We start from the raw sequence: 13,883 nt of genomic DNA on the forward strand, positions 1-13,883 counted from the left end.
ATAGTCCCTAATATTGTCAAAAAAAAAGTTGTTCAAAAGTATGTCAACTTGGGTCTCAAAAAAAGCGTATTTTAGAAGATAGTATAGAGATTTTAGAAAACATAAAAATTTTTCCTTAAAATTTTTTGGCAAAAAAAATATTTGAAAAAATTCTAAAGACTCTTAAAAAAATGTCAACAAAATGTTTTTCTGCAATAATACAAAAAATACTTATTTATATTACAAACGAATAACATCTTTAAAATCTCTATGAAAATACGCTTCTTTTGAGACTCAGGTTGACATACTTTTGAACAACTTTTTTTTCGTCAATATTTCGTCAAATTTTCGTCAATTTTTCGTCAATTTTTCGTCAATATTTCGTCAATATTTCGTCAATTTTTCGTCAATATTTCGTCAATTCTAAAGATTTGAACCCAAATATCTTTACAACTTGACATGATGGTAAAAAATGAGTTGCATATTTGAAATCAAAATAAGAAATCCTACATAAAAAACAAATTGTTTTCTTGGCACCAGAAAAAAATTTTGTTTTTGTTGACCTGTGTTATCCTTCATAAAACTTTTATTTTAAATCCTATAAGCAAATATCTTTTGTTTCATAAAAGTCTTTTTCTGGCCTTTTTAGCGATGTATCATTTGATAGTATTGACAAAGTATTTTTAGCGATGTATCATTTGAGAGTATTGACTAGTATTGATGCATCATTTGATAGTATTTGATAGTATTTGATAGTATTGATTAGTATGGATTAGTATTGGCGATTTCCCTTATTAGAATGTAAAAACCATCTCAAGCTGAGTTTTCATTACTGAAAATGGTTTTTATTAATATGACTAAACTTAAAATTATTCTCTTGATTAAAAAATATTTAAAAAAAAAACATTTTTTGTTATTTTTAATTAATAGTTGATTCATTTAATAAATTATTCTCCATTTTTGTCTTTAAATCGTGAGGAAAACGAAAAAAATAATTATTCAAATATATATTTCACTCAAAACATTTTATGCAAGTTTATGGCAGTTAATTATGCTGTTATAATGCAATTGTCAATTATTTTATTGTTAAATAAATCATAACTATTATCATAACTAAAAGTATTTTATTCGTAATTAGTTATAAATTATTACCGGTTAGTCTTCTTAATTTGAATTTAATGAGCTGAAAATAACTTTTGTGAAATATTTTCAATTCTTCAGAATAAATGAATTTAATTTGGCACGAGTTTTTTGAAATTCTGTGAACCGTTTTTTTTCATAGAATCTTTTGAATTCAATTTTTCATAATGAAATCTTTATCAGGATCAACTAGTAATTAAAAATAACTGAAAAAGTTTTTTTTTTATTATTATTTTAATCAAAGAAATAATTTTAAGTTTGTTCATATTAATAAAAATCACTTTCAGTAATAAAAACTCAGCTTGAGATGGTTTTTACATTCTAATTAGGGAAAGCGCTAATACTAATCAATACTATCAAATACTATCAAAATGATGCCTCAATACTAGTCAATATTAGTCAATACTATCAAATGTTAATATTAGTCAATACTATCAATGTCAATATTAGTCATAATCAATAAATAAGTCATAATCAATAAATAAGTCAATAAATGCCAATATTAGTCAATACTATCAAATTATACAACGCTAAAAAGGGCAGAAAAAGACTTCTATGAAACAACTGATGTTTGCTTATAGGGTTTAAAGTAAAAGTTTTATGAAACATAATTGATTGCAAAAAAGCAACAAATTTGTTAAACTATTTTCACTTAACTCTGTAAATTAGGTTGAAATGCGCAATAAATTTGTTAGATTGATTTTTTCTTCAAGAATATCAAACAGCAAATAATTCAGATACAAAATTGTCAAAATATGTCCATAGAAAATATATCTTACATATTTTATGTCAGCAGAAAATAATTCAGACATAAAAATATATCAAAATATGTCGATAGAAAATATGTCTGACATATTTTATGTCAGCAGAAAATAATTCAGACATAAAATTATGTCAAAATATGTCGACAGAAAATATGTCTGACATATTTTATGTCAGCAGAAAATAATTCAGACATAAAATTATGTCAAAATATGTCGACAGAAAATATGTCTGACATATTTTATGGCAGCAGAAAATAATTCAGAGATAAAATTATGTCAAAATATGTCATTCGAAATTATGTCTGACATATTTTATGTCAGCAGAAAATAACTCAGATAAATAATTTATGTTGAAAGGGGCCCCGGAAGGTACACATGGTGTAGCAAACCCTTCGAGATGTTCAAATAAAGACTTTTTTCTTGGATTTATGAAACCTTTTGTAAAGCACACTCGTTCAAGTAAGGAAAATCCTTCTATTCTTTTACTAGACAACTATAAGAATCATATCTCAATACTAACAATCCAGCTAACAAAATATAATCAGATTACAATGATAACATTTCATCCACACACTAGTCACAAAATGCAACCCTTAGACAGAGTTTTGGTCCATTTAAGACATATTACAACAATAAAATGAAGGATTGGATGTTAAAACCAGGCAAAACTGGGAAACCAGCAACAATCTATGATGTATTAGAAATTGTTCGACAAGCTTTTCCCTTAGCTTTTACTCCAAACAACATTACGCACATTTTTCTAGTAAGTGGCTTTCATCCACTGAATAAAAAAATTTTCAAAGACTATGAGTTCTTGTCATCCACTATAACAGATCGACCGCAACCTGTGTCTAAAAACTAACCTGGAAACAAAAGTAAGCATATTGAAGACTTTTTGAGCAGACCTGGGCTCAATGAATACTGAGGTACTAGCTGTAGTCCTGCTTCTTTTGCAAACCACATAAACGCTAACGTTATGTCTCCTGATATTATTCTACATTACTCAAAAGCTCAATCACGAAAACAAACTGGAAGAGGTTGTCCTAAGAAAATGTTTTGCATTTTAACTTCCAACCTGGAACACTTCAAATTAAAAACAAAATAAGCTGAGAAAACAAAAAATAAATCTGGCAATAAAATAAAAGGCAAAACTGATAATAAACAACCGGGATGCATATTTTGAAACCCAATACAGGCTCAGAATAGACAAAAATATGAGCAATCTGATTCGCTGATTTTGAAAAAGAGGCAAGTGCGTATTAGTTGAAAAAAATATTTAATATCTAGGCAGATTATTGAAATAAATTTCATAGTAATGATTAACTAAGTTTATCAATACAAGTTTTGTATTAGGAAATTTATTTTATTTTAGTACTCTTCAGAGTATTTAAAAGGTATCAAAATCTAATTGTACAAGTGAATTTTCACTCGTGAAAATCTCAAAATTTCAATAAAGTTTACCTTGATGATGGAGGTTTTATCGGTTGTTAATTTAAAGAAATGGAAAAAAGAATTTTGTGTAAATTCGAAAAGATTTATAAATGTATTTCTTGTAAAATATGTTATTGGCCTTGAAGCATGCTCAAGTACTTTTGCCTATAAAGGTTATATGCAGTTTTACCAGACTACTGGTGAAGAACTTTATTTTTAAATTGATTTATTTATTTATCACTTTTTGAAAATTGAAATATTTAACTTGAATTTGCATTTGTGCAATTTTGCAAGATTTCTAAATGTGTTTCTCATCAAATGTAATGTCCATGTTCTATAAAACATGATTAATACAAAGTTTATACGCATATGCAGTACAAACTACTGGTAAAGTACTTAAATTATGTAAAGTTTAAATTTTAAGCTGAGATGGAGGTTGTTCTAAGCTCTTTACTGCATCTTTATACCAACTTGTTAATTATAAATATTTAAGCATTTAAATTTTTTAAAAAAGAAAATTTTTACAGATGTTTTATCAAACTAGCTTACATGTTCCATGTAAATCTATCAACTCTGAAGAATTTACTGTTTAACCTAAATTTTGAAAAGACTGATAAGGTGTATGTCAATATTTTTATTCACTTAACTTTAATAAAACATCATTCTTAAACATTCAAACACTTTGTGAAAAATTAAAAAAAGTTTGGTCGCGTATTTTAACTTATATAGAAGTAGGATAAAAATTGTATATTAATAATCTAAGGAAAAATTTAACAAAAAAAGTAATATTTATTTGTTTTTCTACTGAACAGTTCCTTTGTACAGTTACATATAAGCGTTGATATTACAAGCTAGCAAAGAGTATTGAAGTTAAAAAACTTAACCAAATAAAGGCGAGTTATGGCAATTATTGTAATGAAATAAACTTCATCAAAACAAGCCTTAACATTTGAAGAAGTAAGTTTTCAAAAAAAATTTAATTATATTACTTCAAGATAAAACACGACACGTCTCTATTTTTATATTATTATACAAGAGGTGTTCACAGAAATTCAAAAAATGCGCACTCGATTATATTGGTTATACCAAAGATTACATAATAAAACTATTCATACAATTTGGAAATATGAAAGATAAATAGTTTTTTACTTTCATTTTTTTTTTCCCTCAGGAGTATATAGTGTTAAATAAATTGATAGCATAATAAATGTAAAACTTATCAAACTTTGTTGCTTTATTTGATATTATTTACCACCAGTTGCTATCAAAGGTAAACATTTTTTACCTATTATAGAATACAATAACCAATATATATATATATATATATATATATATATATATATATATATATATATATATATATATATATATATATATATATATATATATATATATATATATATATATATATATGAAATAGTTTTACAATATATATTATTTCATATAATATATATATATATATATATATATATATATATATATATATATATATATATATATATATATATATATATATATATTATATGAAATAATATAACTATTTCATATAATATATATATAATTAATAATACAACAATGCTTTGTAATCTTTTATTACTATACATTACCAGAGACAATCTTAATCAGCTCTTGCTCACAATTGCTTTTATTTTGAAAGTGTTGTAAGTTATCTGGGCTAGTTAAATAATCAATATTCTTAAACTTAAAATGTTTTAGTGATGTATACAGTTTATATATGGGAATAACAAGGGTAAAAATCTGAAAAGAAATTAGGTTCTTTTTAAAAATAGTTTTCTTGTTATATAATAGGATTAATGGGAACTTAATTTGAAAAAGCTTGTATCAAGTTAATAATATTCTATTGATATTACAAGGTAACTTTTAAAACTATTTCATTCTAAGGAATCACAGCATAGTCAAGTTTTACCATCTGGATTATAGTTTGTTACAATGGCTGTTATTTTTAAATCTTAGAAATATAAAAACCATTAGGAAAACAAACTGAATTTTTTAAACCTTTATTTTTACGAAAAAGTTATGAAAATCACGGATGTTTTGAGTTGTGAAGTTTTGTAAAAATATAAGTACTATATTGTACAAAATCGGATAAAAAAATCATACTTTTTTTCTTATTATTATTTGGCAATTACTCAGTTTCACTTTCATTAATCAATACATTTTTTGATTTTTGACATTTGGGTTGATTTACACTTACGCGCAAAAGCCTCTCTTTCAAAATCAGCGAATCAGATTGCGCATATCTTTGCCTATTCTGAGCCTGTATAGGGTTTCAAAATATGCAACCGGGATCTGTTTTGAAAAAAAAGCTGAATTTTACCTTGGAGCAAAGTACAGAATTAGAGGAAAATATAGGTGTAGTATCTGATAAAATATCTGTTTAGTCAGAAATGACTTCAAGGTTATGAAAGATTCAAAATAAAAAACATCCAACCCGGAGTTTTCATCTAAATCAAAGTGAAATGACTTAAATTTACTAAACTTTAATGAAGACTTTTGATATTACTCTTTTCTTAATAAACTTTATTTATTTTGCTTTATTTATTTATTTTGCTTACTTTATTTATTAGCTTTTCTTATTCTTTTCTTATTTTTTATTCTTATTTATACTTCTAAATTTGAATTCGTTTAAATTTATAACCATATATAGCTATATAAGTTAATAAGCAGTTTATATAAATTTAACTAGTTTGAATAATATTATCTTAAATGAGGCTGACGTGAAGTCTAATTATCCTTTAAGTAAACATTGTATCAAATTTCTAACATGTTGAGTAATTATTATGTTAAGACAATAATACCTCCAAGGTACAACAATAAAATTTATACATATATATATATATAAAAATATATATATATATATATATTTATATATATATATATATATATATATATATATATATATATATATATATATATATATATATATATATATATATATATATATATATATATATATATATATATGTATAAAAGGAAAAAAGTGATTCTTACGCCAACACATACGTCACTTTTAATTTATTTTGACTTTCGTCCAACATTTGCGTGTTGTCAGAAAGTAAAAACCAATAATTTAATTACAAATTAATCGTTTTTTAAAAAAGCCACAAAAACGCAAATTTAATTGCCAGAATGTTTTTTAAAACATTCTGAATGTTTTTAAAAATATAAACAATGTTTTTATTTTTATTTTTTTTATTAAAATGTTTTTATTTTTACTGTAAATCATGCACGGAGTGCTGCTACATCGACTATCTTATAGCCTGACTCGCTAGGGAGTGCTGCTACATCGACTGACAAATAGCCTGACTCGCAACGCAGTGCTGCTATATCGACTGACAAATAGCCTGACTCGCAACGCAGTGCTGCTACATCTACTATCTTTTAGCCTGACTCACAAGGGAGTGCTGCTACATCGACTGAGGGTTTGGTTGGGGCAGGCAGTCTATCAATTAATAAAAAAAAAAAATCCGGTTTTGCATTTTAACTTTTACTTTTTGTCAACAAAATATGGCAGAAAACTTTCAGACAACATATAAGTGTATATATATATATACATGTATTTATATAAATAAATATTTATACTTATTGTTTACAAATATACTATAGTAGTATGTGCTTGCAAATGTTGCAACATAAGAAGGCTTTGACGCAGACGTAAAGTCGGGTTTTATATGCTTGTTTTAAGGATGACACCCCGACGGCGGCTTCTGGGAATGAGCATTGCAAAATTTGAAACGTCATATACCAGAGTATTAAATCTTATAAGGGCCAATACTGTATCCATTTCCGGACGAGAATCTGGTATTATACTGCATAATTTTCACTTTCATGTAACGCTGATATATTTTTATCTCTATCTTTAAGAAAATACGCGCGCACTCTCCCTAATATAAAATGTTTTTTTTTAATGTTTTTTGTAATACTTCTGGCTTATTGTAGTGCTTTATGTCTAACAAATTAAGTTATTTTATTATATTGAGCTATTTGGTTCATCACATTATGATTACCACAACGGTGGCAATTATTAACAGTTGTTTTGGTTTTTGTAAAAAATTTTTGTATACTTTTCTAATAAATTGTTATTGTTTTGATTGGATGTTTACTATTTTTATTCTGAGGCTGACGAATTTGTGTTGCTTGGGGGTACGCAGCTTTAATCTGTTTACCGATGTTTGAGTGTATAAACTAAATGTAAAACAAGTATATTTACTAAAACGGTGCATATTTTCATAAAACAAATTACTCTACTAAAACAATCAACTAAGCGGTACTTAGTTATATTTAATTAGTGAATTAGTATATTTGTATAAACATATATATATATATATATATATATATATATATATATATATATATATATATATATATATATATATATAAATTAGTAAAAAATTACATAGCAAGAATTTTTCTCATTTTACACTGTGTTTCATTAATAAAGACTCATCAGAAAAGAATGAAACATTGTGTAAAATCAGAAAAATTTTTGCTAAGTGATTTTCTACAAACTTATAATTGTTATTTTAAGACCATTGAGCACTCTATTTGATTGAATACATTTTAAAATTGTTTAAATATATATATATATATATATATATATATATATATATATATATATATATATATATATATATATATATATATATATATATATACAGGGGCGGATCCAGGAAATTTTTTGGGTACATCTGATTTTTCCACGAGCAATTTTTCTCCCCCCCACACACACACAATTCCGGAGTTGGAGGGGAAGGATTAATACACCATATATATACAAAAGGGCCATTCCGAAAAGATCTTCAAGGAGGAGGAGGGGGGGGGGGGAGGAAATAACGTATGTTTTTGCCGAGTTACTTCTAAAAAAAAAAAAGTCATCGTTTACTGACATTTGCTGACTATAGTTAAAAACTTGCCTAATACAAGTCTAAATTTGCCGACTAATTTTTCAATAAAGTTTTTGTAGGGGGTGGGGGGTTAGACACCGCTCTTCCTAGTGACAACTCTGTATTTATAAAAAAAATACGCAAGGATATTACTAGGACATCTTACCATAGTAAAATCGTATATTTACATAAAATTTAGAAATCTCTTTATATTGACAAGTTAGATTTATTTATACTCACAAATTAGCTTAATATTTTCACATTCCATTTTTAAATTATAATCTTACACATTTTACACATCTTATATTTTTATCGTAAATAATTATATATTATGTTTATATTGTAACAAACATAAAAAATATAAATATAACAAAATAATTACTTATTATAATAATAAATATTGAATTTTATATAAAGAAATTAGATGCCGCAATCTTAGTTTTACATTTTGCATAGCAAAAGTAAGTTTTAAAATCTTTATTCTATTTAAACTTGTATAATACATAAAACTTCAAAAAATAAAAACGTTTACACTATAATTATTATAACATAGCATTTACAAAGAATGATAACAGCAACAACGATATATCTGAAACCAACGTATGTAACGCGATGTATGCCAATAATTTCTTTATGCCAAATAATGTTTTAAAAAGATTTGTGGCTATGAAAATAGCCGGGTTTTTTTTACCAGTCGCAAATAAAGATGACTTTTTTTGTTCTGTTTTTATTTTTAGTAATTTGTATTTTTTTAAAATTTATATTTTTAAATTTTTTTAAATATATTTTATATCTATTTCAATTTTATTTAAAAGTTAATCTACGATTAATAGTAGCAAACTTATCAATGACTTTTTTATATCTATAACTATCTCTGTATGAATATTCATTAATGCTAAACCATTTAGGCGGTCCTGAACCATGGTGCTTCGCATGTAATTTTTTAGGCGCCGAAGCGAAGAAAATGACCGCTCACACTCACATGAAGTTAATGGAGAGGTAGCAAGTAACTTTAGACAAACTTTTATGTTTTCAAAACCAGAAAAATTTATCGCTTTTAAAGTCTCAGAAATATTAGAAGGGATATCTCCTTTAAAATTTAACCAGAAGGCTTCCCATAAATCAAGCTCACCAGACAAAGCAAGCGGATTCGGTAAATCTGTTCCATAAAAGTCACTGAAAGATATGATGGAGTCTTTCCAACTGGTGTCACGAGAACATTGCACTACTGAAATCATATTTCTAGGAACTAGCACAAGTGCTTTATAACATTTTAAGGTAGTATCATCAAACCTTGTGTCTAGTTCAACACTGAGATGGTCTAATAAAGGAATCGTGATAACAAACTTAAAATAATCCGAAATAGATTCAGAAGGTGTATTATCTCTGTTTTTGGAAATAAAGGAAGTTCTTGGCTTTGTTTCAACTACATTAATATTTTGTGCAATTTTTAAAGCCTGTTCATAACACATTTGATGGTGCTGATCAACTACATTTCTAAGTGAAGATACAACATCTTTCAACGCCTGAATAAGATTTAAACCATCATAAATATCATTACTCTTTGACTGCAACATTCGCGTTATGGGAAGAGTTAAGTCAAACACATTTCTTGTTATGCACATAGCAACAATAAAATCAAAACCTGTAATTAGTTTCAGAAGAGACGATGCACTTGAAGATGTTGAGTGATTAAAACTCTTACTGACATTTAAAGACATCTCTTCAAGACAAGAGACCAAAGGAATAAAAAGTTCTTGAAAAGTGTCTAATCCATTTACTTTTTCCACCCAACGTGTCCTGCAAACATCTTTTAACTTTTTTTTAACAGCCGATGGAACAGTACTTTCGATATGCTCCTCTAACTTTTGTTGTTTCGTAGGTGAAAGATTAAAAAAATATGATACTTCTTTAACATGTGTCAGAAGATTCTTAACATATTGTACGTTGCACGAGGCACAAATAGCTAAATTTAGCCTATGGCTATAGCAATGAACAAATGAAGCTTTTTCATTTAGATTTAAAATGCGAGAGGACAATCCTTTGGTATGACCAGCCATTGCTCCAGCACCATCATATGACTGTCCTCGGCAATTCATGATATCTAAAGAAAAATCTGAAATACTTTTTAACAAAATATCAAATAATCCTTCACCAGTAACACCATTTGTGCAATGTAAAAAACTGATAAATTCTTCTCTTATATTAAACTTTGAATCAACAAATCGTATAACTAATGATAGCTGTTCTTTATTTGAACTGTCAGAAGCTTCATCAGCAATAATAGAAAAATATTTAGAATTTTTAATTTCTGCTATTATTGTGTCAGTAATAACTTCTCCACAACACCTTACTAACTGATTTTGTGATGTCTTAGATATATAAGATGCATTTTCGTTGATGATATTTAAGATGATCTTCAAGAACTTTATCACCAGCTTTAACACGAAAATGTAACAATTCAATAAAATTACCTACAGTATGATTAGAAAACTCACCATTTTCAGGATGAAACTCCGAATCATCTCTATGGCCTCGTAAAGAAAGACCAAGACGTCCACAGAGAATAATTGTTTCAATAATAGGTTGTAATAACTGTCGGTTTTTAGAAATCTGTGAGTGAACTATTTTTTGAGATGTAATATCTATTGATTCTGTTTTACAAGACCAAATGGACGACATTGAAAATAAAACTTCAGCAGTTTTTACATGTAAGTTTTTATTTCTGCAGACAGACCTATCATTGGTTTTGCCAAATGCATATATCTGAAAGTAACGAGAAGCTTCATTCCAGCGATCAAAAGGCTTACTAAATAATCTTTCGACTAAACTACATTCAGATGGAAAATTGCACCCAAAAAGTACACATGGCAAACAGAAGGCTCCATCAAATATTTTCGAATATGTGAGCCATGGAAATTTTTCCATCCACATAAATTGAAAACTTCGCCCATTCAGAATTTTAGGAAAAGAATATGTTTTACAAGGTACAAAAACAGATTTAACTAAATGTTGAAGTTCAGAATTACTTAAGGTTTTTGCAACATTTGAATAACTAGTATAGTTAGAAACCAAATAACCAATATCATAATTATTGGACGGTAAAGAAAATGATTCACAACATGTAATTTTACTAAATTTTGATAATGATAATGGTGGTTGAGTAGAGACTTCCATTGGTTTCCTTTTTATATTATCCAATAAAAGATTACTATCTTGATGTTTGGCCTCGAAATAAAATTTTATTTTAGTCTGCGACATTTTGGTGCTTTCATTTGAAATTTTTCGTTTTAAGTTTTCTTTTATTATCACAGGGGTATAATGGTTGTGTTGGAAAGGAGCAGAAAAATCATATAAAACACCTTCATAACAAAAAAGGAGATAAAAAGACTCAATATTGTTTAAAGAGGTTATACGAGGTACAATAGTAGAGCTGAATAAAGTTTTAAACTTATGTAGACCAAAATCTGGATATAAACATTCTATTTTCTTATTGCAAACACTTGATAATGCAAGAATACAAAGGAAAGAAGACCAGTTTTCATTGTTACAATTATTAATAGCTTCTTCTTGAACTAAATCTATACTTTTTTTTCCTGAATCCAAAGAATTTAGTGATACTGATAAAGGAAGAATGTTATCAAAGCATAGAAAAGAGCTAGTATTATTAACAAAAGCATTATGAAAAGTTGGATGATTAGAATAAAATTCGGCATTTAAGAATAATTCAATTGAGGTCTGTAATCTTAAATCATTAGCCATACAGTTATTTCCAGTTAGACACAAGGAGATAGAACTGTACAGACAGTTTCCAGTTGATTGAGACCTGAGATATATATAAAATATAATAATTAATGTATTTATATGAAAAATTTATAAATATTTTTAACTAGCTAGCAGTCAATATAACATTACAATTAACCAAATAGTTATTAAGAAAATTATGGAACCTGAACAAACATCTTTACCTTAAAACAACAAAATTGCCATTATGTTTTTCTTTAAAACTTTTTGGAAAATAGATTTCAAAAATTTTAAGAGTTTTTTCTGCTTTGCAAGAGTCGACAATAATAATATCTTTACAAGAACTAATATTTTTTTCTAACATATCTTTCAAAGAAATCAATTTTGTTTTATCATTTTGTAACATGTTTTTGATTTCTTGATTGATTGACATTTTAAATCAATACTCGGACAGACAAATTAATGCTTGAACATTAAAAATTAAACAAATTTTGAATATTTTGAATTATTCGTATGTATATTAGGGTGTATGTGTTTGGGTACCTCCGACAGTGTTTTTTTTATAAAAAAACAGAATATTTAAAAAATAAATAATAAAAACTAAATTAAATATAAAGATAAATAATATAATGAAATAATACTGGGTACGTCTATTGATGTATTTTATCACTTATAGAATACTATTATTATTTTTACCTCCTGATGATTGCAAAACAATAGATTTCGTCAAAAATTTATTAAGGGTGTTAGGCATTGGGTACGTCCAAAAATTGTTATAAGTAAAGAAAATTTTCAATTATTTTTTTAACAAGCTAAATAAAAATTTAAAAAGATTTTTAATTATATATTAAAATAAAATTGGGTACGTCTATTGATCTGTTTAGGTAAATATTATTTATCAAGAATTTCTTAAACCTCCGGTTAAGATACTCTTATATACGTTTTAAAAATCGCTTTAAACAAGAACCATTGGTATTTTTATTTCACAATTGCCCGTATATGTAAAACGCAAGCGTAGTACTTAAATCTTATTGAGTTGACAGTTCAGTAAAAAAGATATATACTTTTTTAAAATTCAATTAATAATCGAATATAGTATAATTTATATTTTTGATATTTTTGGGTACGTCTTAAGACGTATTAGACGTACCCTAGATCCGCCCCTGATATATATATATATATATATATATATATATATATATATATATATATATATATATATATATATATATATATATATATATACGTATACATAAATATATATATATATACGTATATATATATATATATATATATATATATATATATATATATATATATATATATATATATATATATATATATATATGAATATATATTGATATATATGTATGTATGCATGAATGTATATATATATATATATATATATATATATATACATATATATATATATATATACATATATACACCTAAATATATATATATATATATATACATATATATATATATGTATATATATATATATATATATATATATATATATATATATATATATATATATATATATATATATATATATATATGTATGTATGTATCTATGTATGTATGTATATAAATATATATATATATATACATATATATATATATATATATATATATATATATATATATATATATATATATATATATATATATATATATATATATATATACATATATATATATATATATATATATATATATATATATATATATATATATATATATATATATATATATATATATATATATATATATACATATATATATATATATTTGTATATATATATATATATATTTATTTATATATATATGTATATATATATATTTATATATAATATATATACAAATATATAGACATATATATATATATATTTGTCTGGAAATTTTTGAGTAAACAAAA

The 13,883-nt window shown here is 25.4% G+C and overlaps 2 protein-coding genes across 2 annotated transcripts; both read right to left on the minus strand.

The window, feature by feature from the left end:
• Positions 1 to 9,033: 9,033 nt before the first annotated feature.
• On the minus strand, positions 9,034 to 10,317 carry LOC136089565 (52 kDa repressor of the inhibitor of the protein kinase-like). The gene has a single exon (XM_065815616.1). It carries the CDS (start codon positions 10,315 to 10,317, stop codon positions 9,034 to 9,036), a length of 1,284 nt encoding a protein of 427 aa, XP_065671688.1.
• A 147-nt stretch (positions 10,318 to 10,464) lies between these two features.
• On the minus strand, positions 10,465 to 12,400 carry LOC124816082 (52 kDa repressor of the inhibitor of the protein kinase). Its single transcript, XM_065815195.1, has 2 exons — positions 12,187 to 12,400; positions 10,465 to 12,044 (listed from the first exon to the last, which is right to left on the minus strand). The coding sequence occupies exons 1-2, from the start codon at positions 12,393 to 12,395 to the stop codon at positions 10,592 to 10,594; spliced, it is 1,662 nt and encodes a 553-aa protein (XP_065671267.1). The 5' UTR covers positions 12,396 to 12,400; the 3' UTR covers positions 10,465 to 10,591.
• Positions 12,401 to 13,883: the final 1,483 nt, after the last annotated feature.

Source organism: Hydra vulgaris, chromosome 13, assembly GCF_038396675.1.
Source record: "Hydra vulgaris chromosome 13, alternate assembly HydraT2T_AEP".
NCBI classification, from domain to species: domain Eukaryota; kingdom Metazoa; phylum Cnidaria; class Hydrozoa; order Anthoathecata; family Hydridae; genus Hydra; species Hydra vulgaris.